Source organism: Tachysurus vachellii, chromosome 6 (genome assembly GCF_030014155.1).
Source record: "Tachysurus vachellii isolate PV-2020 chromosome 6, HZAU_Pvac_v1, whole genome shotgun sequence".
NCBI lineage: Eukaryota > Metazoa > Chordata > Actinopteri > Siluriformes > Bagridae > Tachysurus > Tachysurus vachellii.
Window position 1 is genome coordinate 7,494,093 of NC_083465.1, and position 27,693 is coordinate 7,521,785.

General features: G+C 36.7%; 1 protein-coding gene across 4 annotated transcripts; it reads right to left on the reverse strand.

Annotated features, from left to right (window-relative positions):
* Window positions 1–251: 251 nt before the first annotated feature.
* fbxo11a (F-box protein 11a) lies at window positions 252–27,285 on the reverse strand. 4 transcript variants are annotated; one of them, XM_060871972.1, is made up of 24 exons: window positions 27,179–27,237; window positions 26,829–27,070; window positions 23,426–23,497; window positions 15,236–15,363; window positions 14,677–14,758; window positions 14,427–14,571; window positions 14,043–14,172; window positions 10,870–10,953; window positions 10,571–10,703; window positions 10,377–10,483; window positions 10,040–10,151; window positions 9,846–9,952; window positions 9,491–9,628; window positions 8,980–9,197; window positions 7,468–7,648; window positions 7,264–7,386; window positions 5,785–5,870; window positions 4,691–4,767; window positions 4,368–4,511; window positions 2,057–2,167; window positions 1,864–1,971; window positions 1,669–1,777; window positions 1,455–1,553; window positions 252–1,302 (listed from the first exon to the last, which is right to left on the reverse strand). In XM_060871972.1, the coding sequence occupies exons 4-24, from the start codon at window positions 15,341–15,343 to the stop codon at window positions 1,173–1,175; spliced, it is 2,532 nt and encodes an 843-aa protein (XP_060727955.1). In that variant the 5' UTR covers window positions 15,344–15,363; window positions 23,426–23,497; window positions 26,829–27,070; window positions 27,179–27,237; the 3' UTR covers window positions 252–1,172. The 4 variants fall into 4 exon arrangements, with proteins under 4 accessions (XP_060727955.1, XP_060727956.1, XP_060727954.1 ...); XM_060871973.1 differs by lacking the exon at window positions 26,829–27,070 and having other exon boundaries at window positions 27,179–27,232; XM_060871971.1 differs by lacking the exon at window positions 27,179–27,237 and having other exon boundaries at window positions 26,829–27,156.
* Window positions 27,286–27,693: the final 408 nt, after the last annotated feature.

The following is a 27,693-nucleotide window of genomic DNA, read 5'->3' on the forward strand; positions in this document are numbered from 1 at the left end:
CGTTTGGTTTAATCCTTTCAGAATATTTTAAGGAAAATGTAACTGTGAGGTGAATGGTGAAAAACCTAGAGTAGCAGTCATTACTGGGAAAAACAATCTGAGTGCTATTAACTGAGGCAGAATAATCCCAAGGAGGACAAGTTAGATGGATTATACAGTTATTAAAAAAGCAGTTAAACAGGGGTGTTTTCAAACATACAAATGATTCAGTCTTTACTCCACCAGGCTTGTGAAAACACTCATTTCTGCAATTTAAACACATTTTCCCTTTAATTATAAAACAAGCAAGGACAAAAAAACATGCTGGAAATTAGCTACTGTTTTTTTATATTCACTTTTCCTGATAAACCTTTCACAGAAAGAACAATACATTTTGTACCATTAGTACAATTATAGTCAAGTCTAAAAATGTACAACTCCCAGAATTAATATTTAATAAAATAAAAAAGGTGCACATACATTTAAGATTTCAAAATACAAAACTACAAGTGAGCTTAAAAAACAAAATACCATTTAATTTGTCTAAAAATGCTGCTGGTCATATTTATCACCATACATACACCATAGTGTGGCAATACATTCTTGGATACAGGCACAAAGAAACTGGTGAGACTGCTCTTTCCTGAAAAGAACCAGCAATTGTTTACCAAGTTTCTTCTAGCACTACCCAAAATTAGTCAGTGTCTGAAGTCCACGTTTCATTCCATCACCTACCGCCTCTTGGAAAAGAAAGCAGGTGAATTACTATGTTTTTTTAAATATGTACAAGTATACTTACAGCTTGCATTGATAGCTGTTTTCTGAATCTATAATTGGTGAAATCATGACAAATAGAATTATTTCTAAAATTATTTAAGCACTTGATTGAGGAGTGTTTGGGATCCACCAGTCTGATCTGTTGAATCTGATCCACTATAAAGCCAACTCTCTTCTGATCCAATGAGAATTTACACTGAACAATGATAACATAGATCTTGCATGTGAACATCTAAAAAAATAAAAAGTGCCATTGTATTCAAACATATAATTTGGTAATAGCAGCTTACAGAATCTGCTTATTTATGTCCGGATCGACCGATCCTCAAAGCACCAATGGCGGTATTATTTTAAAATTGGAGAACAGGGCAGCAGTAGATCCTTTAAATGGTATGGAGTCTCATGAGTACACCGACTCAGATGTGCTGCAGTGTGCTGGACTCTATAGGAGGAGCAGAGTCATACAGTGTGTCCGTATCATGTGTTGGCTCTCCAGCCAACGTGCACAGGTTTGATAACGTCCCTGCACCACAATCACAGAAAAACCTGTGGAGTAAAGACATTACACAGGTTACACAGAAAACAGGAGAACCAGTCTCACACTCAAAATTATTAATTAATAGAGGATTTAAAACCCAAATCCAGACTGAATTTGAGCAACCTAACCAATACTGCAGTGTGTGAATGATGGGACTGACCTATCATGTCTAATAAACTCTACATCATGTCCTTGATGACACTTTTTAATGCAATTCACACAAATTGCATTGCGGTCCGTTGTGTTACAGGTGTGACATCTGCATGAAGAAAAAGCAATTAAATTAGTTTGCTTAATTATACACCATCTATAATTCTTAACAAATTAATTACTAATGTTTTCCAAAAGAAGCTGAGCCTGAGCAATGGGGTTACCTGTAAAAATCATGCATTGGATAGCTGGTGTAACTGGAAATCTTATACAGGCACTGTCCACGGCTCACCGCTTTTTCAATGGCGTCTTGATTGTTCATTATCTTATTATCTGTGTTTAAGGATGATTATTTATTTTAAAATTCTTTCATAACCAACAAGGAGCTACAGTCTTGTCTATCCTCAACGTTTCCTCACCTTTCATTGTCACATTGATACCAGATGCAAGAAACAACCCACCAAAGCGGTTGTTAAAAATCTGATTTCCTTCTAAAGTTGCAGTTGCATGGTTTGTGATCTCTATACCTGTTTTACACATTCAAATGATTAGACAAAAGGCACATTTTTCACATTACCCTATAAGGATTGTAAGTACATTTTTGCCACAGACCTGCAGCAAAGCCATCAAATATCCTGTTTTTTCTCAGTACAGGGTGACTGTTGGTACTGATGAGGACCCCTGCCTGGGCATTCCTAAAGATGTCATTCTCCTCCAGCAACCCTGAAACAAAAACATTAAAACATATTTAATTAATTTAAAAAATAAAAAAACACCTATGAAGAACCGATACAAAGGAGCCTGGTTAATGTTTTGCTCATGGCAGAAGCATCTGCTAGGCAAGCAGCATAGCAGCTTATGTACTATATACAAAGGATAGGACATTTGCTACATCTCTGTCCACCATGTTCTCATTAACTCAATTACTAAATACTCTCTTTGACTCTACATTCTAAACTATTTTCTAACCTTTCTAATCTAAAGAATGGCATGTAAAAGCAGGGCTGTGAGTAGAATTTGTATTGTGCAAAATCCAATGCAAAACAGAAATAGAGAGTTTGTAGTAATCCATATTTTCTCACACAGTAAAGGTTTGTGAACCATTTAGAAATTCCGATATTGCTGCTTAAATATGACCCAAAACATCATTCGATTTTCAGACAATTCTGAAAGCAAAGTGAACACAAATCAAACAGATGAGCCAACAATATTATATTTCATTATTATTATTGAGACAAATGATCCAGCATTACATATCTGTAACTCAAAAAGTATGTGAACCTCTGCTTTCAGTGTCTGTTGTGAGCCCTGAACACTAAATTCTGACTAGTCCTGCACAACGGCTTAGAATTTGATTCCATTCCCCAGTACAGAAGAGCTTCAACACTCGGATTTTAGTGGGTGTCCTCACATGAACTGCTTGCTTCAGGTCCTTCCACAATTTCTTTTGGATTAAAGTCAGAACATTGACTTGGCTAATCTAAAACATTATCTTTGTTACTCTTTTGCCCCTTTTCCACCGAGGCAGTTTGAGTGCTGGTTCAGAGCTAGAGCCTAATTTACTTTTACCTTTTTCGACACCCAAAGCACCAGCTCTGAACCAGGAAAAGTTCTTAAGTAGCACCAAAACGTTGCCAGTCTAGACTTAGCGTCTTTGATAATGTACCTTAAGTATACCAATGTTTAATACACTTTTACTTTACCGCAATATGATACATTATCAGCACACATGATAGTAGGTAGCTACATGCTAAGGCTAGCCTTTTTTCTGTGTTAATGATAAAATAATGTTATGTACTTTCTCGATTACAACCTCCATTTATGCAAATTACATGGAGCTGCACGTACACGTTGGATTTGTCACATTTGTATGCCAATGTAGGTTCACAAAGCCATGAGCATTAACAGTAAAGCAACATCCGCCATTGTTGATGTGTTTGCCGCTGCTGCGCTAATGTTGCTGGGAAACATGACACGTATTCAGTGACGTCAGACTTGGCTCTGTGATGGCTCTCTAGCTGATGGAAAGGCAAACCGGTTCTTAGAAGGTTCCCCAGTGGAACCAACTTTGAACCAGCACCAGCACTAGCTCTGAACCAGCACCCGGTTCATTCTGGTGGAAAAGAGGTATTTAATGACTTGGGTGCTTGTGTTTGTTGTCTTGGTCTATGATCCATTTTTTCTTGAGATTCAGTTCATAGACAGATGTCTTGCCATTTTCATTTAGAGTTCACTGGCATGATTCTGAATTCATTGTTCCATGTTACCCTGTATTCCCTTCTGACCCAACAGACTATTACATGTATTGCTTTTGGAGTGATCTTTGTTGGTTGACCACTTCTGGGGAGGGTAGCAATGGTCTTAAATTTACTCCATTTCTGCAGAACCTATATGACCGATTTCAAACTCTTTAGAGATGATTTTGTAACCTTTTACAGCCTGATGAGCAACAACAGACATTTCTGAGGACTTCAGAAAAAGAGTTATGATCCCCTTACACAAACACCTCATGAACATCAGACTTTAATATATCTCTGTTCTTTAAATAAAACAAGAAACTTATGGAGACCTGAGTGTCATCTCCTGGACTGAAATCAGATGGACACTAATTTGACCTTGAAATTAAGTACTAAACCTAGAGGTTCACATACCTTTGTATGTGATATTGGAGTAAAAAAAAAAATCAAAAATCAAGCATTTATTTTTATAGCACCATATTAAAACATAATAATAATAAATAACAAAATAACAGTTACAATAAAAGTATAATATATTTGTCTGATCTGTTTGTGTTCAATTTGTCTGTTTTTCGGATTTGTGTGAAAATTTGATTATGTTTTGGTTTATAATTATGCAGAAATATAGAAACATCTAAAGGGTTCACAAACTTCCAAGCGACACACACACGAGAGCGAGAACTAACCTCGTCCTCCATTGAAAATGCAAATTCCTCCATCTCTCCCATCATGTATCTTATTCCTACGAAGTGTTGGGTTGCTGTCAGTCTTGATCCAAACCCCTGCCATGGCATTGTCAAAGATCTCATTGTCTTCTATTATGCCCAAACCTGAAAATACATCAAAATGCACCATTAACAGAAGTGATCATAAATAACTTCTCACTAGCTATATATCTCACTATAATGACAAGCGCTACAATGATTAACAAAGAGATACCTGTAACTTGCTGGAGAAACATGGCTTTATTTCAGCATCAGGCCAAGTCTAATGGGATTAGAAACATTACCTGAGTTGTAAACAAGGATTCCACCATTTTGCCCACCCCAGATCTTGTTTCTTCTTATCTTTGGGTTGCTCCCGGTCCTATACAGTAAAATAAGGCAATAAATTAAAACTAGAATGTACATTTCCTGAAGAAAATGTGAATGGTGCTTGCACATGGCAAGTTCCCTTCATCGTGCTGAGTGTTTTGATATATGACATGTCAATTGTGCTAACTTTTTGATTTCGCTTACCCCTTTGGGGGCGGGGCTACACGTGACATCACGTGACGTGACCAAAACACGCGTGAGGCAGTACCCCTCATCGTGCTGAGTGTTTTGATATATGACATGTCCATGTTGTGCTAACTTTTTGATTTCGCTTATTTTGGGGGCGGGGCTACACGTGACGTCACGTGAATACCCGGTGGGGTGCCAATACTTTGACAAAAGTGACTACTAAGTGTTTTGACATTTCATGTAAAAACTGCAGTCATTATGGAATTCTACTTATTATTATACTCTATAGAACAGTATTTTGGGGGCGGGGCTACACGTGAATACCCGGTGGGGTGCCAATACTTTTGGACAAGAGTGTATTGACTGGGGGCCAATACTTGTGGAATCATTGGATTGATAGTGTGGAGTTGATAGTTACATGTATTGAGAGTGTGCTTTACATCTACAGAGAGAACAAAAGAATTTTAAGAATTCCCCATTCAAGTCTATGGGAAAAAATACCCCTTTGAGCTTCCGTACCGGGAATTCCGGAATTCCGATCGCTTATAAAAGTCATAGCACACCTGTCCTCAACGAGCCGGTCGATTTGACACCTCATTCATGGGTCTAGGACAAAAGCTGCGGGACAAGTTACGCGCCGAAAAAGTGTCCGGAAGAAGAATAATAATAAGTATGCAGAATAACAATAATGATGCTTTTCAAGCACCATTAATAATAATAATAAGTATGCAGAATAACAATAATGATGCTTTGCAAGCACCATTAATAAATTAATCAAATGCATATAAAGTGATACTAAAGTCAGTACCAAAATTGCAAACAGAGCAGTTCTGTATAATAGTCATTACAAAACATTCCTACAATGTGCATGAAAGCTGACCTGATCTGAACTCCTGAATACATGTGGTTGTAAATATCATTGTCTTCCAGCACGCCATGCCCATTATCATAGAAATAAACACCAACCTGTGAACATAATGAGGTAAAAAACATCTGAGTTAAAGGCTCTAATCCATTTAGTACAATTGAAAATGTAGTTCAGGATTTGTGGCAACATTACATTTTTTTTTTAATATTTTATAAAGACTTTGAAATTCATATTTGTTGTTATAACTGTTGTTACTGATTTATAATATGTAGAATGAGTTTTTTAATTTAAAAGAAATTCTGAACATGGGCTTTTCCCCTCTAAATAACCAGAAGAAACAATTCAAATAACTACAAATTTGGACCAATTAGTAATGAGAAAAAGTGACGTAAATAACTCATGTAAGTCTGTTGCAATTTCTTTGTTAAGTAATTGTGTTACAATTTGTCCTGAGATGTACAACAGGGTTACAGAGTTTTTAAGGATAGATCAAAGCTTGCATTTTCTGTGGATGGAATAAATTGTGTCAACTTCCTGAGCCACATAGTGTATTAATGCAAATTGTATGTGTTTGCTATTCAATTCAGTTTCAATTCAAATTATTCGTATAGCGCTTTTAACAATTCACAATGTCTCAACACAGCTTTACAGAAGTAAAGAAACATGTTTATATGCATTTATTTATTTTTCTAATTAGTTCTCATATATATATATATATATATATATATATATATATATATATATATATATATATATATATATATATATACACATACATACATACGTACATATACGTACATATACACACACACACACACACACACACACACACACATAGATACACATATATATATAAATTAATTAGTATAATTTAAATAAAAAATTTATAGTTTAAAATCATTTAAAAAATATTAATATTTAGAGATGAAACTATATATTTCTAACATCTATCCCTATCCCTAGTGAGCAAGCTAGAGGTGATTGAGGAAAGGGAAAACTCCCTGAGATGATATGAGGATGAAACCTTGAAGAGGAACCAGACTCAGATGGGAACCCTTCCTGATTTGGGTTATCATCCTCATATTCATGCTATTCTTTGAATTTGTGCATGATTATATCTCTATCCATGTAGAACACAACTGGTTGTTTAGTGGCAGCATCTTTTATGTGCACATGTTTTGTGGACTAATCATAGCTTACGGATAGTTGATTGAATTGCCTGATTGAATTGGTTTGGATTTGTCAACTTAAACAAACTCAGGGTTACGGGATTTGTTTTAACTACCATCCTGACATGTATGCCTGTGGTATATTTAAAGATCGATTGCATAGCAAATATACAGAGTATATTAGAGGGAGTATATATATCAGAGGGACATTATTAATTGTAAATCATTTTCTCTTAAATGCTTATTGAATAATACATGGTTGTTTCTACTGTAAAAAGAACGTCAGAATTATCCTAATTGTGGCAAGAGGAGTATATTGTACCTGTTTTCCACTGTGTATTCTATTCCTGCGCAGTACAGGCATGCTTCCTGTGGTTACCCACACTCCAGCTAACGTGTTGCTGTAGACCTCATTCTCTTCAATCACACCTTGGCCTTTCTCATGCTGCAAAAAACATAATGCATTTGATTAACACACACACACACACACACGGAATTTGCAATGCTGTTAATCCCATTCTCTCACCACATAGATGCCTCCATGTTGGCCGTCATGGATCTTGTTGTGCCGGACAATAGGACAGCTATTGGTACGGATCTGAATCCCAGCCAATGCATTCCCATATATGTCGTTTCCTTCAATAAGACCCCGGCCATCTCCAAATACGTAAACACCACCTTGGTTGCCATTAAAGATCGTGTTACCCCTGCAATTTAACATGAGGGAATTAAACATAAAAAAATTATATAATCAAGTTGATAAATCAACAGGGGGAAAAAAACAATAAATACCTGAAAATAACAACCTAGTGAATAGTCTGTAATCAAAGGCTCCTTCAGCCCAGTCCAAAAGGCCTAAAAGCACTGTAGTGCTGACCAGTCACAGCATGGTTAATTAAACAATTACTGGAAGCATATGATGCGTTTAAGTACGCACTAGTAGGTTAGATCTGTTTATCAGTAATTCATCTTTGTAACCACTTTATCTTGGTAAAGGTTGTTGTGGACCTGAAGCTATAGTTGTAATACATTTGTTCATGTTGTTAAAAACGGTAGAAAAAGTGAAGGCAAAATTTCTGAAAATTCTTGAAAAGTGTCAAGTACAGTTGATGGGTTGTGGTTGATGAGGTGATTAGTCATTCATGAAATTTGACTTTTTTTGAAATTTCATGAAATTTCGCATACTTTTCAACATGTACCTAAAGCTCTCAATCGTTTTATAGCAAAATCACCTTGAAAGTCTTAGCTGCCTTTGTTAAGCTAGCTTAGACATCAAATGAGCAACATACTGGTATTGCATTAGCTACTTACATTAATATTACTTTTATTTTATTAACAGGATGAATTAGCCAATCTAGCAAATAGTAGCTCAAGGATGACAAAAGTTTTAAATCATTTTCTGACAACAGTAAAATGAATATAGTTGTTTAAATGTTATGATTTTAAGCAAGGGCATGTCCAAGACCAATATAGGCAGATGAGAGGCACAACTTTTTGACATGCAGTATCTATTGTGGTTGCTGTGGCTCCAAGGTCTCTACTGCGCAGTATCTGAAGTTCAAATCTGGATCCAAAGGTGGTGAATTTCATTTCAACTTTTAAAAAAAAACAGGTACCAAAATCTCACTCTGCACCTCGTTTACAGATAAAATCCATGCAAAACAGATTAATTTGGAAATTATTATAAGCATTTGGTATTCATGAAGATCCTGTGAATTCAGAAAATATTTATATCCTACACATGCTGTTGGTGTGCACATTTTTACACAGAGAAAGATTAATGGAAACCTTGAGTGTTTATCTCAAAACGTAAATACTGCATTTTCTTATATGGCTTTTGCTCTCAAGTTGCTTATTAATTTATAAAAAATGTTTTATTTATTTCGATTTTTTTAATGAGTATCAATCTTAGCTGGTATAGAGGCAAATAGAAAACAGCAACAATATTAAATAAAACTGCATCCACAAAGTCCCTACACATACTTGGACAGTAAGTGCATGAAAACCAAAAAAATTCCTATAAAACTGTCAGACTTACCTAATTGTAGGGTTACTATTTGAGGTAATCCATACACCAGCAAAGTTGTTTGCATAGATCTTGTTCTCAATGAACTGCCCTCTGCCCTTTTCATGTACATATATGCCCCCAGTCTGTCCATGGTGAATTTCACAGCGCACTACTGTGGGGTTGGCATATGCCTTCACCTCAAATCCTGCTATCCGGTTTCTATGGATATTGCAGCTTTCAAAGTAGCCCTGAAGGAAATTTCATAAAGTCAGAAAAAGAAATGCAAACAAAGCCTTATTTATCCTAAAACTAAAGATATTATTGTGTTGGAAAAGAGAAGAGTGGCAAAATCATAATAAATTTCCTTTTTATAAAGAATTCAAAACTTTTTGTGATTTTAACTAGTAAGACATATTGATTGTTTTTGTTGAGTATCCTATAGAGAATGAAGAGTGGGTTTATGCCATTATATCTTGCTTAAATCCAAAGCTGAGAGAATATTTTAGTTCAGTAATGTCAGACAGGTAGAAGTGGCAGTTACCATGCCATGGTCAAAAGTAAAGATCCCCACATCTCTTCCATGGTGGATGTGATTCCGTCTAATTATGGGATTTCCATGATTCTTAACCCAGATCCCAGCTAGAGCATTATTGGATATCTCGTTATCTTCAAAAATGCCCTTGAAAAGGAGTAAAAGGTAACAAGTTAATGGTTACTGTTAATGGCTTCTCTTATGCATCACCCATAAATCTCATTCATTATTTTAAAAAATTATATATTAAAAACAAAAAAGCCACATGTTGAGTCATTGGAGAAAGTTTAAAAATTATTATTAAATAATTATTATATTATAATATTATAATATTATTATTATTATTTAAAAATAGACTATTAACCTGTGCGTGGTCTGTGATATAGAGGCCCACATTCTCACAGTCGCTGATGTTACAATGTTTGATTGAAGGACAAGACCCCTGGCCACTCACGCATACCGCCGAACCCACTGAAGATGAGAGGGCAGGTTTAGTGCCGCATAATATACCACAAACAGGAGGCTGGGCCAAGAAACTAATTGAAGATCTGGGTTCACCTGTGCATGTGCTACGTATGATGCAGTAGTCAACAATGGGGCTGCAGTTAACTGTGATCTCTAAACAGTGATGTGCATTGTGTTGTTGAGCTGACTTGTCATCAGGGTTAAACTGCAAGAAAAAGAAACCAAGTCTAACATTACGCCCTTGTAACGTACCTTACTTACACTACAGCACAGCTGAATTCTCAAATTTGATTGGTCAGTAAGCGTTTATTTTTGAAAAACAGCACAAGACAGTTTTATGAATTTTTTGTTTGTTTTATTTTTTTTCCTTGATACAGAAAGCACCACAGTAGCTAAGTTGTTATTACAGACATTACAATTGAATTCTTACCTTTATTGTCATAAAGCCAATATATGCATCTTCTGACCCCTCCATGAAAACAAATGTTGAATCTCTAGTGTTCTCAATGACAACTTTATCTGCAACTTTCCCTGGTGCTGTGGTAGAAAGAACAAAATAGATCTTTATCTAGTATAGGTTGGCAGGAATTTCCCAGAGGCATGCATATCAGTACATATATATACCTGCCCCGATCATTGTGATTGGTGACTCAATATAGATCCACTCATCTGTGTAAATCCCTGAATGGACAAATATAAGCCCATCAAAATGAGCCTCCTGCACCCCACCTAATGCATCCTCAATGGTGTCGTAATACTAGGCAAAGAAAGAGAAAGATAGACAAAGAGAAAAAGAAAGACATGCAGAATATGTAATAGAGAAATGCACAAAGAGAGAGGAAAAAAAAGAGAGAGATTTAAGCAGAGGCGTGAAAATATAAACAGAACTCAGAGTAGATATCATTTCTATTAAAAATACTTACCAGCATATTCTCTCTGCCTTTATATCTGGCAGGGTTACTGTAAAAGTGTTCTGCATACCCTGGCTTCACATGTGCTCCCTTATACTAAAAAAGACATACAAATACTACAGGTTTCAATCATGGTCTCATTTATGTGAGAACTATGAACTGATGTATACAGTCATGCCAGAAATTATTCATAGTCCTGGCAAATTCTGACTTAAAGTTACTTTTATTCAACCAGAAAGTTTTTTCTTGATTAGAAATGACACAGGCATCTCCCAGAAGATAATAAGACGATGTACAAGAGGCATCATTGTGGAAAAAATTATTACTCATCTTTTATTTACATTTGAACAAAAAGTGGCATGTCTAAAATTATTCATACCCTTTGCAAACTGTCACAGTCTATGGAAAAATCCAAAGATCTATACCATTCCAAACAATCCAAGCAGTTCTAAAGCATCCTAATTACCCTGATTCATTGGGAACAGCTGTTTTAATCAACTCAACAGGTGAAAAACAGAAGCGCTCTGCTGTTGGTTTGTGGACAGTCATGGCTAAGACAAAGGAACTGCGGACCTGCGGCTGCGCATTGTGGCTGCTCACAAGTCAGGAAAGGGCTAGAAGAAGTTCCAGTGGCTACAGTGCAAAGTATTACTAAAAAATTCAAGACTTCCGCACTGTGAAAAATCTCAGAGAACGTGGTCGGAAGCCAAAAGTGACACCTGTGCTGGCCAGGAGGATAGTGAGAGAGGTACAAAAGAATCCAAGGATCACCACCAAGGCCATCCTGATAAATCTGGGCTCTGCTGGTGGCAACATCTGAAGGCAGACAGTCCAACGGACACACATCGCTGGGTTCAACAGACGCAGACCAAGGGGGACACCGCTTCTCCAGATAAGGCACACAAAAGCCCGCTTGGCCTTTGCAAATGCTCATCTGGACAAAGAAGACGACTTCTGGTCTTCTGTTTTATGATCAGATGAAACAAAAATTTAATTGTTTGGCCACAATGATGTAGCTTTCATTTGGCATAAAAAAGGAGAAGCGTTCAACCCTAAGAACACCATCCCCACTGTCAAACGTGGTGGAAACCTAATTTGTTGGGGGTGTTTTTCAGCTGTTGGACCAGGGAACCTAATCATAGTAAATGGCACCATGAAAAAGGAGCAATACATCAAAATTCTCAAGACAAGATCAGGCAGTCTGCAGAGGAACATGGCCTTGGGCACCAATGGACATTTCAGCACGACAATGACCCAAAGCACACAGCAAAAGTGGTGAAGAAATGGTTAGCAGACAAAAGCATTAACGTTTTTCAGTGGCCCAGCCAGAGTCCTGACTTAAATCCGATTGAGAATCTGTGGAGGGAGCTAAAGATCAGGGTGATGGCAAGGAGACCCTCCAACCTGAAAGAGTTAAAGCTCATTGCTAGGGCTGGGCGATATGGCTGAAAACTGTATCACGATATCAGAGTTTCATATCGGACGATATCGATAATTATTGATATTTTTTATGACCCATTTAAAATAAGGACCAAGAGAAAAATATATTACATTTAAACATTTTTATTTTAAACTTAACCTTGCTCTGATCATAATCCCCTCAGTTATTAAGACAGAAATGTGAACAACCATGGAAAACTCAAATAATTAAAATGTAAACATAAGTCTAAAGTCACAATGAACACAACAATTATCTCTTAACATTTAAGGTGCAAAATGAAAGAAAATGTAAGAAATGCTTAATAAAGTGTAATAAAATAGTACAAAGTGTTAAATATAAACAGAGAAACCTGAGAATTTAGTGCAAGTTTAGTTCTAGGAAGTTCACTAGCTGTTCACCTTCTGGTGAATAAAGTGTTTTAAAATATGTGCAGTGTTTTGTAAACATAAATAAAACTGAGGAAGACTGAGATACATCTGTAATATAAAAAACAAACCTGATACAGTACAGTAACATTGAAATATAAAACCTGCAGAAAAATGAAAAAGTAACTCTTCAAGTTATTCTTACTCTAATCATACTTGAAGTTGAACTATTCAAGTATATTTTAAGTCCAGGTTTTGTGCTAGGAACACCAGCTGGTTGACCTTCTCTGGGTCTAAAGCTGCCCTGTGCAGTGCTGCAGCTACAGATGTTGTCGGTTGAATACGGCCGTACTCCAAAGGGTGAGCACGGCTAAGGTGGTAAATCAAGTTTGTGGTATTACCAGTCTTGGTGGGGACGACGGTCTTGCATAATTTGCAGACGACATTGGTCTGAACGGTCAGATTTATAATATCCAAAAAACTGCCATACTGGCGAGCTGACTTTTCCTCTTTTATTTACAATTTCCTCGCTTGCTACGGCACTCATTTTCCTCTTATTAGTCGCCGGTTACTAAAGCACGAGACAACGATATGGCGCAACCAAACATGATACTGTTACATGATTGGCTATTAGCGTGTCTCTCCCTAGGTTGCTAGGTTACCAGAGAGTGAGTGCCTTTGTTAATGCAACCAAACTTGTAATGCAACCTGTTTTCTTCTTTCGAAGAATAAAAAATATCTAACGTTTTATGAAACACATTTTTTATTGATATCGATCACGTGTCTATAGTTATCGTTTTATCGCCCAGCCCTACTCATCGCTAAAGATGAATGGGCAAAAATATCAGTGGAGACATGCAAAAAGCTGGTCAGCAATTATAGCAAGCGTTTGATTGCTGTAATAGCCAATAAAGGCTTTTCTATTGACTATTGAGAAGGGTATGAATAATTTTGGACATGCCACTTTTTGTTCAAATGTAAATAAAAGACGAGTGATAATTTTTTCCACAATGATGCCTCTTGTACATCATCTTATTATCTTCTGGGAGACGCCTGTGTCATTTTTAATCAAGAAAAAACTTGCTGGTTGAATAAAAGTAACTTTAAGTCAGAATTTGCCTGGGCTATGAATAATTTCTGGCTTGACTGTAGGTAGTGTATTCCAATGCATATTTTAAGTATTGCAAAGGTGCAAATTAACTGAGCCACACAACAAGTATTTCAATGTATATTTAACACAGACATAAAATGCACATGACAAACAACCTGGAAACTTAATTATGGAGCTTTCCTGAGTGGCATCTAAATTAACTGAATTTGCAGAAACGGTTTAGGGACAAAAAATAAAATTCTTGATTTACACAAAAGAAAATCATTACCAGCTGCTGAAAGCTCTCCTTCCATGGATTAGGCCGCTCACAGTCCTCTGGGTTAATTTGGTAAAATTTTGCAGAGTCTGGGTGCATCATTGGACGGGCATACTCAAAAACCTCTGCATAGAGCCTCTTCCTGTCATCAAACCATTTTAAAGAGCACCGTTTTAGTTTGATTACAATTTAATAAGTTTGGCAAAAAAAATCCTGCAGCATGTGTTTTTTAGTGTGAATTATGTTAATTCGATTGTTAATAATCAACACTTCAAATATAAATAATTATAAGTATTATTACAAGTTAATCTCTGACTAATCTAGTTAAATCCCCTCAGTTCAATTAGCAAACAAACAACTGTTAATCTGAGAATCCAAACCTCAATGCAATCTCACCACAGAATGGAGTCATTGGCAAGTTCATTAAAGCGTTTGCACACGCAAGCAACCCGACACACATCTTGCTCCAGCAGATAGGAGAAGATCTTCAGTACCACCTCATCTGGAAGCCTCACTTGCAGGTACTGTTCTGCTGGAGCAGCTGGGATAAAGACAAATCATTAAACGTCCACAGATCACATAAACATTAAACACTGAGAGAATACAGGGTTTTTTAGATCACTGAAATAATACAAATTTTCTTTACCGGTTATGTCTTGTAATTTGCCCGAAACTCTGGCACGCTTGGCTCGATGACCAAAGTTTTCTGTTGTTGATGTGAAGTCACACTACAAGGAAAAAAGAAGAAGAAAGAAAAAGAGAGAGAGAGAAAAAAATAACACATTGCAAACATCTCAAGAATTCAGTTTATCATTATGGGGTACTGGGTTTAGACTTAATAAGAAAAAAAATGAATTTGAACGATTGTAATATCAGGCTGCAACATAAAATTTAAAGTAGTGAAGGAGGTTTGAATACTTTCTAAATGCACTGTATATAAAACTTTGAGCTAACACAAGAGACAGACGTGTTTTAGAGTTAACAATCTATCAATAAATTAATAATCAATTATGCAGGTGTCATCGTTCCAAATAGCCAGTCGATTAGCACAAGCACAGGTTTATCTAGCAAAGTCTATTACTTAAAACATAGGCTTGTGGTTGTTCTTATCCATCGGCTGCTCTCTGTTTGGAGCTTGGTTTTAAAACTCAAGACATCTTCAAGAACTGCCATCCTTGTGCTGATATAACTACAGAATTACTTGCCTCCATGTTAGTCTTGGCTGGATATATAGCTCTTTTTGGTAAAAGAGACTTTCTTCGAAGTTGATAAGGACTATTCTGAGCTTCTGGACCAGACTGTTCAGCAACCATTTCTCCTGCAACTTCCTCATCTATGAGAAAACAAAACAAAAAAAGCATTTCAATTAAGTATTTTATTTATTTTTTAATTACAATTATGGCATTAAGCAGACACCCTTATCCAGAGTGACTTACATTTTTTTAACTTCAGTTTATACAATGGTGCAATTGAGGGTTAAGTGCCTTGCTCGGGGGCCCAGCAGTGGCAACTTGATAGATCTGGGATTCGAACTCATGACCTGCTGATCAGTAGTCCAACGCCTTAACCACTAGGCTACCACATCCCAACTATAAGTATAAGCACCAAGCTGATGTACATTTAAAAAGATCAGAAATTAAAATGATCTAGCGCATCATAAAGTATACATTACAGTTAACAACTCTAAATCCATGGGCTGAATTTTAAATTCCTTTCCTTATAATGCACACATTTTAATAATAAATCAATTATCTATAACCAGGAGATTTATTTATTTATTTTAATTACACATTTCAACGTGCCAGCATTTATGGGTTTCTAGTAATTATATATTAAAGGCCACCTATTTACATAAATTAATTAATGTCAAGATATACTCAAGATGGCTGCATCCCAAATCACATGCTATGCACTTGGCAACTTCTATATTGACATGCACCATGCATCAGTATGTGAATGTGGACAAAATTTTTCATGACAATGTAATAATCTGGAGCTTTCAGTCATCTATAAAGTGTTACTGTACATGTGTCCGTGACTGGGAGTACTAGGTGAAAGAGCTGAGATCCACCCCGATCCTGTTTGGACCTCACCAACCTTAAGGTTTAGTTGCTGTACTAATCACATGCAAGGCCAAGGGCCTAGAGAAAAAGCTGATTAAAACAGATTAACATTAGCTAGCAAGAAAAAAACAGAGTATTTTTGGCGGAGAAAGGACTTGGTTCCCTACATAGCTAAATGTTCAGAACAAAACCTCCAAGTTAAATTTCCAAGGTTCAGCATGATGTTATATGCATATCTGAAAACTCCCTTTAACTTTAAGATTTTAAAGACCAGGTTTCCTCACAGTGGTATTTCTCTGTCCAGTCCAATGATGATTGGTTTCAGTTTGCAAAGTAGAAAATAGCAGCATTTCATTATTTCGAATGTTGCAATACAAAATACACCTTCAAGAAGCAAAATGTATCTTGGCATTTTCAAGATATTTCCATTTCTTATTCACAATGATCTCTCGTTTAATGGAGTCAAAGCAGTAGCAACAAAGGTAGTAACATACTGAGCACAATGTTTGTGAATCCATCTCCCCAAAGCATGCTTATCAGTCAAAAATGTAAGCTAATCAGGAAGCTTTATGTCACTTTTAATTAAGAATAAATTTAAAAGTTTATACACACGTGGACAAAATTGTTGGCACCCTTCAGTCAATGAAAGAAAAACTCACAGTGGTCACAGAAAAAACTTTAATCTGACAAAAGTAATAATAAATGAAAATTCTATGAATGTTAACCAGTGAAAGTCAGACATTGCTTTTCAAGCATGCTTCAACAGAATTATTTAAAAAACATAAACTCATGGAACAGGCCTAGACAAAAATGATGGTACCCCTAGAAAAGACTGAAAATAATGTGACCAAAGGGACATGTTAATTCAAGGTGTGTCCACTAATTAGCATCACAGGGGTCTACAACCTTGTAATCAGTCAGTGGGCCTATATATAGGGCTCCAGGTAGTTACTGTGTTGTCTGGTGACATGGTGTGTACCACACTCAACATGGACCAGAGGAAGCAAAGGAAAGAGTTGTCTCAGGAGATTAGAAAGAAAATTATAGACAAGCATGATAAAGGTAAAGGCTATAAGACCATCTCCAAGCAGTAGATGTTCCTGTGACTACAGTTGCACATATTATTCAGAAATTTAAGATACATGTGACTGTAGCCAACCTCCCTGGACGTGGCCGCAGGAGGAAAATTGATGACAAATCAAAGAGACGGATAATCCGAATGGTAACAAAAGAGCCCAGGAAGACTTCTAAAGAGATCCAAGGTGAACTTCATGTTCAAGGAACATCAGTGTCAGATCGCACCATCCGTCGCTGTTTGAGCCATAGTGGACTACATGGGAGACGACCAAGGAGGACACAAATCATAAAAAGCTAGACTGGATTATGCCAAACTACATGTTGACAAGCCACAAAGCTTCTGGGAGAATGTCCTGTGGACAGATGAGACAAAAATGGAACTTTTTGCCAAGGCACATGTTCACAGACGGAAAAATGAAGCATATCAAGAAAAGAACACTGTCCCTACTGTGAAACATGGAGGAGGCTCTGTTATGTTCTGGGGCTGCTTTGCTGCATCTGGCACAAAGTGTATTGAATCTGTGCAGGATACAATGAAATCTGAAGACTATCAAGGGATTCTAGAGTGAAATGTGCTGGCCAGTGTCAGAAAGCTTGGTCTCAGCAACATGGGTCTTGCAACAGGACAATGGTCTCATGGGTCTTGCAACAGGACAATGACCCAAAGCACAGCTAAAAACACCCAAGAATGGCTAAGAGGAAAACATTGGACTATTCTAAAGTGGCCTTCTATGAGCCCTGACCTCAATCCTATTGAGCATCTTTGGAAGGAGCTGAAACGTGCCGTCTGGAAAAGACACCCTTCAAACCGGAAACAACTGGAGCAGTTTGCTCATGAGGAGTGGGTCAAAATACCTGCTGAGAGGTGCAGAAGTCTCACTGACAGTTACAGGAATCATCTGATTGCAGTGATTGCCTCAAAATATTAAGTTAGGGGTACCATCATTTTTGTCTAGGCCTGTTCCATGAGTTTATTTTTTTTAAATAATTCCGTTGAAGCATGGTTGAAAAGCAATGTCTGACTTTCATTGGTTAACATTCATAGAATTTTTATTTATTATTACTTTTGGTCAGATTAAAGTTTTTTCAGATTAAAGAAGTTTTTCTTTCATTGACCGAAGGGTGCCAACAATTTTGTCCACGTGTGTACATTTCTGAAAAGCTGTTTTATCCATTGTTAAATGAATTATACACATAACTGAATTATTAAGGATGGCCAAAACAAAGTTAGCAATAAAAAAAGAATAGAATGAGCGAGTTGATATAATGAAAACACAAACGAAATAATTAGAAATTCATATAGCTGAGATCAAGTGTCTTGTTTAAGTTGGTACCTGTAATGGACTTACATAAACATCATATTACACACACTAAAGAAAAAAATATTGAAAATATCACTTTTTTACAGTATATTTCTGTTTTTTGTTTCCTTCAATTGTACATTTTTTTGTTTAATTAAATACAAATGTATGTGAAATGAAAAATATCTGGATTTAAACATCTTAGTAATTAGTTTTATATTTATGTATACATTTACATTCAAACTTTGTGCAACCATTTTGCTAAATTTGTATTTGCAAAGTTAGAAAGTACTTAAATGTATCCTAGCATGTTGTGTCTAAATATAATCCATCACTGAACACACACAGACACACACCAGGAAGAGAAAGACAGAAAATAGCAGGGCTGGAGTTGAATCCATGTACTTCTTGCTGTGAGGTGAAAGCGCTTTGAGTCAGAATGCCACTTCAAGCACTAATACAAGTGCTATTTCAGTAGCAAACTACAGTGTTGAAATGCATTCATGCTGCATAATAATGCATATATACTGCACAATTGCTGGTCAGACAGCATTTAAGGCCAACTAAAGTTCATGGTGGAACACAGCTTTGGCTTAGGGCCAGTCTGTACAAATATTGTCTTTACTTACATTAATAACTAGAATACATTAAACACTGAGGCTGTCTATAATAAGAAGTTTAACTAATTCAATCTACATGCTAATAAATGTCTTGTATGGAATTATGGTATTGTTGGCAAATTAGTGCTGCTGTGGACAGAAGCATAACCTTCAACTAACAGGTTCTCTAACACTGCAACACAATAGAGGGTAAAATGGCACTGGTATGTGTGCACAGTTAGCATTTTGGCATTAATGTGGTTCTAAAAGAAAGCTCAATGATTTGTTAAAATGCAAGAGGGACATCCTATGGGCCACACGAATGTCACTGTAATGTCACCATGATGTCAGCTATTAGCTTTTCATAGGTCTATATAGCTGATTTGTAACAGTGGCTGTAGGAGATTTTTGTTGATTGTTCCATCTCCATTACCTTCAGTACTCATTTTGGTTCTTGTGCAGGTAATGGCACTGAAACATTTTTATATTTGAGCATCTAATAATGTTTACAGAACTACTTCTAAACACTGGGTCTACACTGTATATGGATCAGTGTGATGGAGTTGTTAACAGACTGAAAGACGGATGGAATGATAGAAAGTTAGACCTACATAGGAATGGAATGACCAACTGTTGTCTCTCTCGGTAGCCTGTAAAAAATATGTGTCTATTATTATTTACTATTTATTATACATTATTAATATTTTATGCAAACGCTGAAATGAAATTTATTTAAATTTTCTTTCCCTCCAGATACACCAAGGATCCAGTATAAAAATAAAACTGAACTGGAATATCAAAACAACAGTGCACACACCAGAGGTGGGAGTAAGTCACACATGTGCAAGTCACAAGTAAGTCTCAAGTCTTAACCTTCAAGTCTCAAGCAAGTCCGAGTCAATTTTTGTGAGTGTCAAGTCAAATCAAGTCAAGTAACTGCTTTATGTCAAGCAATTCAAGTCAAGTCGTAGCTTGAGTCAAGCAAGTCACTGGCAAGTCATACAGATGTTTGATGATTTAACTAAATGTATATATTAAACAAAGTTAAATTTCTTATAATAAAAGTTATTTATTTGATTATTTATGGTATTTTCAGTATTTAAAACTCTATGAGAGTTTTATTTGCAACAAAAAAATGATTATATGCATTTATTTTTAAAAGGTGTCCCACATACAGGTGAGTTGTAAATACAATAAAAATCTAAAATGAATAAAAATCAAAAGTACAAAGCCTAAGATGTAAATGGAGAGAGAGAGAGAGAGAGAGAGAGAGAGAGGAGAGAGATGATTAGATGATTGGAGTGAGTGTAATTTCACCTAAAAATGAAAATTCTGTCATCATTTTCTCACCCTCTTGATGTTACAAACCTGTATAAATTTCTTTGTTTTGATGAACACGGAGGAAGATATCTTATGTTTCCAAGGTTCCATCTTATGATTTATGTTTGTAACCAAACCATTCATGAGCCCCATTCACTTCCATATTATTCTTTTTTCCCACTATGGAAGTGAATGGAGCTCATGAATGGTTTGGTTACAAACATTCCTTAAGATATCTTCCTCCGTGTTCATCAAAACAAAGAAATTTATACAGGTTTGTAACATCATGAGGGTGAGAAAATGATGACAGAATTTTCATTTTTGGGTGAACTATCCCTTTAAATTGAATGTGTGTGCATGTGCATGGAAGACAAGAATATGGCTGTACTTGCAGCTCTGATGTTTTTTATTTTTATATTTAGGGTTTTTCTATATATATATATATATATATATATATATATATATATATATATATATATATATATATATATATACACACACACACACATATATATATACACACACACATATATATTATATATATATATATATATATATATATATATATATATATATATATATATATACACACATATACATATATATATATATATATATATATATAAAAAACAGCTGACATTTCCACAGAAACAGTGGCCAACCATTTACACTACATTACACTTGCAAAAAAAATTAAATTTGATAGAACTTTGTCACTCAATTTTCAGCGGTGTGGTCGCATTTTCACCCCACCGTGGCTGAATACACGTTCAACAGGTGCACTTGATGCAGGGATGGCCATAACTCTTACCGCTACCTTGAACAAAGAGGTACCCGAACTTAATTATTTTTGGTTAATTATTGTAGCACCTTCCATGTTTCATCACGACTGTTGAGGTTTATTAGTTATTGCGCGCTCTCCCTCTGCTTCAGTGGCGGAACTAGAGTTTTATACATGGGGTGGCCAAGGCAACTTTATGTATATTATGTATATTATGGCTAAACTGGGGAATGAACCGATCTCTCTTGTCTGATTAATCTGTTATTAGCATCTAATGTCAATTTATATAGTGATGTAACTTTCGAAATTTTTTTCTGGAAAACTAAATCCTGATGTTTAATCTCAAAACTTACCAAAATTTGATGTTTTAGTATTAGTCTGTTTTAGTATACTTCTCTACCTCTCAACTCTTTATTGTCATTGATTGATGGATTTGAAATGTTGAGCGGCGCCGTGACCAAACGTCAAACGAAGACTTCTTTTGATAGGTGAAATGAGATGTCGATCAGCATCAAACTTCCAATGCTATCAAATAAAAATTCGGGGTGGCACCTGGTGTGGCCAATCAGATGTCAGGGACAACCCTCTGGCTCCGCCACTGCTCTGCTTGCCTGCAGCGTCACGTAGTTATATTACGCTCTTGCGTGCGTTCAAAAACAGATGAACAGTTTGTTGTTTTAATGTATATTAAAATAAACTGATTATAAAGTGAAACACGGCTTTGATTATTCAGACACAAAATAGCTGCATAAGTAAATTTGCTGTGTGCTTTTATTATAATCTTGTAATAGTAACTCTTGCAATAGTAATTGGAATCTGAAAATTTGCTGAAATTTGTATGCGTACATCCTATACCAGTTTAGACATCAAGCATCATCACACTTCAAATTCACTCATCTACACTGTTATAGGCAAGAACAACTAGTCAATCAGGAGACAGACAAAATGTGAGAAAGAGCATGGGGCAGCTGTAAAAATAAACAAAGCTAATGTCAAAAAAAGTAGGGAATAATCTGATATTATACTATTACAGTAGGGCTGCACGATTTGGGGAAAAATTTCATATTGCAATTATTTAGGTCAATATTGCGATATGCGATAGCTATATAATAAATGGTATCATGAGTCAACTTGATTGGCTAATATGTTTTTAGACCAACTTTTGCTTTGATTCAGCATGCATTGATGGGTGTATCACTTCATACGGCTCTCTTCTTACCCTGATGCTTTCATCACTCGCACAGGGTAAAAATGGACTCATCAGACCACTTATCAGTGGTTTTCGTAAGGCTACACAGCTTTACACAGTCCCAATTGCTTGAGAATTTTGCATTGTGCTTACTTTCACTATAAAACATTGCTGAGAGTTCTACTGTTTTTATTTTTATTATTTGATTTCATCAATAATAACATGTCAGATACCTGGGAATCACAATCTCCCAGGACCTGAAGTGGGACATTCACATAGACTCCAAAAATGTGAAAAATTCTCTGCACCTCAATTACTGTTTGGTTCAGCTCAGCTACCAAATCTAACCTCAGAAGACTACGGAGGGTAGTCCGGACTCTCCAAGATCTGTACTTCTCCAGAGTGAGCAAAAGGGCAAAAACAATCACTCTGGACCCCTCACATCCAGCACACTCACTCTTTGAACTGTTGCCATCTGGTCGACGCTACAGAGCCCTGAGCACCAGAACGACCAGACATAGGAACAGTTTCTTCCCTCAGGCAATCCATCTGATGAACACTTGACATACACGGAACACACACTATTCTTACACACTATTTACTTAAATCACATACTATATATTTCAAGTGAACATTTCACACTTGTACATTTGTACATACAAATTGCCTATATTGTATATTTCAATTGCAGATTTCACACTTGTAAATATAATTTGTCTATATTGTATATGTTATTCTGTTACACTGTGGAGCTTCTGTCATTATAACAAATTCCTTGCATGTGAAAACATGCCTGGAAATAAAGCTCTTTCTGATTCTGATTCAGATTCTGTTCTTAACCCATTTTTAGTAGTTTCAGCAATCTCCTTGGTTGTTTTCTTTGCTTAAAGAATGCCAAAAAATTGACCCTTTTGAAACAGGAAGATCTTTTCCACAACCACATCTTATAGCAGGGTTGCTTAAAAAAAGAGGGAAGCTACCCACTGTATCAGTTAAAACCTTTTAAACCTTCTATAATTTGCCAAGTGAAACATAATAAACACTGCAGTAATGGAAGGCTCTTACCTATTTGCTTAGTTAAATCCAGGTGGTGACTTTTTTTGGCAAGGCAGTGTATTTACTCTTGTTTAGCCAGACCTGAGAATAAAATACACAAACAAGATAAGTGAACTTGTTCACATCTATCTGCCTTGTAGCTGCATGGAGCAATGATCAATAAAGAAAAGTGAGCCAGCATTAATGCATAATAAGAACTAATATTTTTTCATTAAATGCATGAGTAGCTTGCTAAATTCCATTTGGTCTTTCCTTGTGAAGATCAGTATCAGATAACAGAAATGTTCTGACTGTTGAATTTTAAATGGAAAAAGTTGATCGGTGGATCCTTATAAATCTTAAAAACTTATATTATTCACCATTTTGTTTGCTAGTTTTTTCTGTTTCAACAATGACCCTTCAAATGGCACTTGCTGTCCTGGACTGTATGTGTTTGCTAGGACATAAATTAGCAAAAGATTGGTACTAGGTATATTTTCCAAATTAAAAGCAGGCTCAGAAACTGGGATTCTGGGTATTTCTCCAGGTTCCCTAGTTTCCTTCCACCTTCTAATACTATGGCAGTATGTCTGCATTAGGGATGCAAAATATCGGATCGGTATCGATGCCGATCCAAGCATTCTGAGTGGATCGGGTATCGGTGTTGCGTGACCGATCCAAATCCGATACCCGTGGTCATGGGCGTCGGAACCATTATATGTGGGTGGGACAGGACCCACCCAATTTTTAAGACCAATAATATTGGACCCACCCACTTTTACCGTCTCTATTCAGCGCATGTGTATTTTTTAATTACTTTTCAGAGCGCTGCCAGTCGAATACATTCTGCTTGAGGAATGCCCTAATAAATTAAACTCCATTCCGCGTTGTACCTACAGCATCGACCACGCTCCTGCTTCCTGAAATCCATGGAACCATTATATGTGGGTGGGACAGGACACACCCACTTTTTATTTGCTTCTGATGCCCATGCTCGTGGTGGTTGATTAATGAACAGCACACATCATAGACTATTGCTTAAACTTATAAGAAAAATACACTTATATATTAAATTGCATGAATGAAAATAAATATAATAAATTTTATAGGAAATATTTTGGACAACCGCTTCCGACAGACAGGCAAGTTTAGCAAACTTTCCATTTACCTCAGCGCGTTAAACATGTCGCTCATTTGGGTGCAAAGTTTACTGTTTAATACATTTTGCATTGTGTTTCAAGAGTTCTCATTTAAAATTCACTTTAAAATATTACCTTTTCTTCAGAAAATAATTTAATAATTACAGTATACATGGATTAGATTGTTATCCCACTAACTGTTAAAATTACTGTTTGCTACTGCATTTATACTTTTTTTTTAGGTTTCTTGTGTTCTCATTTTTCATCCAGTAATGGGCATTTTTGTATTTCTTTGCCAGAAACAAATAAATCATAATAACTAAGTGAGTTGTATACATTTTTTACTTTTAAAGGTAGAAAAGAACAGAAATATCAGTATCGGCCGATACTGGCAAACGCTGGAATTGGATCGGAAGAGAAAAAGTGGTATCGGTGCATCCCTAGTCTGCAGGTGACCTTAGGTTTTAATGAGAGTATGAATGCATGTTCACTGTGGGCCCTGCAATGCACTGAGATTCAGTTTAGCATGTATTCCCAGCTCTTTCTCAAGTGTTCCCAGGGAAGACTCTGGATCCACCACAACCTGACCAAGATAAAGTCACAATACTTAACTTTATTTTGGTCAGGTTGTAAAAATACTGATTCTGATCTGCCTCATCCAGGACGGTGACGAGTCTGCTTACAGACCCGAGGTTGTTGAACAGCTGGCTGTCTGCTGCATTCTTAACTACCTGGAGCTGAACACGCACAAGACAGTGGAGATGATCATGGACTTCAGGAGAGTCAGGAGTCATTCAGATTTCTGGGAACCACAATCTCCCAGGACCTGAAGTGGGAGATTCACACAGACTCCATTGTGAAAAATGCCCAGCAGAGGTTGTACTTCCTTCGCCAGCTGAGGAAGTTCAACCTGCCACAGGATCTGCTGAAACAGTTCTACACTGCCATCATCAAATCCATCCTCTGCACCTCAATTACTGTTTGGTTCAGCTCAGCTACCAAATCTGACCTCAGAAGACTACAGAGGGTAGTCCAGACTGCTGAGCGAACCATTGGCACAACCATGAGCAAAAGGGCAAAAACAATCACTCTGGACACCTCACATCCAGCACACTCTCTCTTTGAACTGTTGCCATCTGGTTGACGCTACAGAGCCCTGAGCACCAAAACGACCAGACATAGGAACAGTTTCTTCCCTCAGGCAATCCATCTGATGAACACTTAACATACACAGAACACACAACACTATTCTTACATTATTTACTTAAAACACATATTTATATTTCAATTTGCTCATACAAACTGTCTATATTTATATATGTGTTCTTGTCAATGTCATTCTGTTACACTGTGGAGCTTCTGTACTAAGACAAATTCCTCGTATGTGAAAACATACCTGGCAATAAAGATCTTTCTGATTCTGATTCTGTACATCTTGAACTTGCTGCTTATTGCACTTCTGGTTAGATGCCAAACTCCATTTTGTTGCCTTGTACTTGTACATGTGTAATGACAATCAAGTTGAATCTACTCTAATCTACTCTACTCTAAGGCATAAAATCTGTTCAACTTGAATTAAGGCTGACTTCATTACTCTTGAAGAGAAAAATGCTTTCTTTCTGGTTGTGTCTTTCTGTCCATAAGGTGCATATAATAAAAACCGTGTAGCATTGGGCAAAAATAAAACCCTTTACTGTCTGTGAGAAAGCACTGCGAACTAAACCAGAGTCTCAGAGTAAACAGAGCTTAATGAAAGATAAGTAGATGTCAAGCTGCTTTCAGCTGCTCAGCAATAACAACATCGAAACGTCTTAACGATCCTTTAATTATAGAAAACTGACTATAAGACTAATATATGAGCAATAACAGAGTGTAATCATTACAATATTATCTCAGGTAACCAAATAGGTGCCAAATCCCCATCTGGCTGCGGATGCTACGCTTAGCTAACAATTAGCAACAAACTAACTCAGGAAAGCAACTGTTGTTACAATGAACACTTTACTTTCCCACTTCAGTTACACCAAAAAAGGACTAGCAGTAGATGCTACTGTATACTGTATGTTTAAATAAGGGTGTAAATCACACAGAATTAAAGGGGACCAAACAAAGCTTAGCCTTCAGAGCCAAAACAGAGCGACGGTTTTTCTTTATGGTTGAGAATTACAGAATACGCCAAAACCTTCTTCTTCATTTAAAGCCTAATCACGTCTGAAAAACGCAGCCAATAATTAAAGTGAATTGCAGAACTCTTGATCGCTTGAGCTTAACTTTAAAGTAAAAAATACAGCTACCTCTTTCTCCGTTGTTTCTTTCCGGCGGCTCCGGGCGCGGCCTCGCCTCTGGTCTGGGTCTGGGTCTGAGTCTGGGTCTGGGTCTGGGTCTGGTCTGGTCTGGTCTGGTCTTGGTCTGGGTCTGGTCTTGGTCTGGTCTGGGTCTGGGTCTGGGTCTGGGTCTGGGGTTCGCAGCTCTCACCGAGTTCTGGGGGTGTTTACTATTCAAATGTCACTAGAACCCATCCTTATTTAACACAGCGCTGAAACAAAAAAAAAAGAATCGGAAACCCAGAAACCTATTGCTCTATTAAGCAGTCAGTGCCCTCTTTCCATCCAAAAAGTACAATATATAATTTGTTTTCACAAACCTGCCACTATGAGTCTGGTTCCTTTTTTGACCCTCTTTAGCAGGAGGAGCCACTGACTCACTGACTCACAGGAGCAAACGACCACAAGCGGCATCACGTGGATAGGATTTTACCCAACGTCACAAATCTTTTCCTGAACCGGCAAATGGGAAGGCTTTTGTTCGTGTACGGATTTTCTCCTTCGTTGGCTTTGGGTATAAATCTTGAGGAAATTCCTGAATTTACCCGTAATCATGGTTAATCAAGTCTAGCCTAGTGGTTAAGGTGTTGGGTTTCCAAACGGAAGCTTGTGGGTTCGATCCCAGGTCTGCTAACAGCCTCTTCTGGGCCCTTAACCCTCAGTTGTATTAAAAAAATCGAGTTAATCTAAGTTGTCTTCCAAATGTAAATTGTTATTATTTTTTTTCTATTTTACATTTTCTTCTTCACTTGGTAAGGATGTCTATAGCCAGCCCTTTGAAAAACCATTCAGATCAGCCGATTGACCTTAGAAGAAACTATTCATGAACAGATGT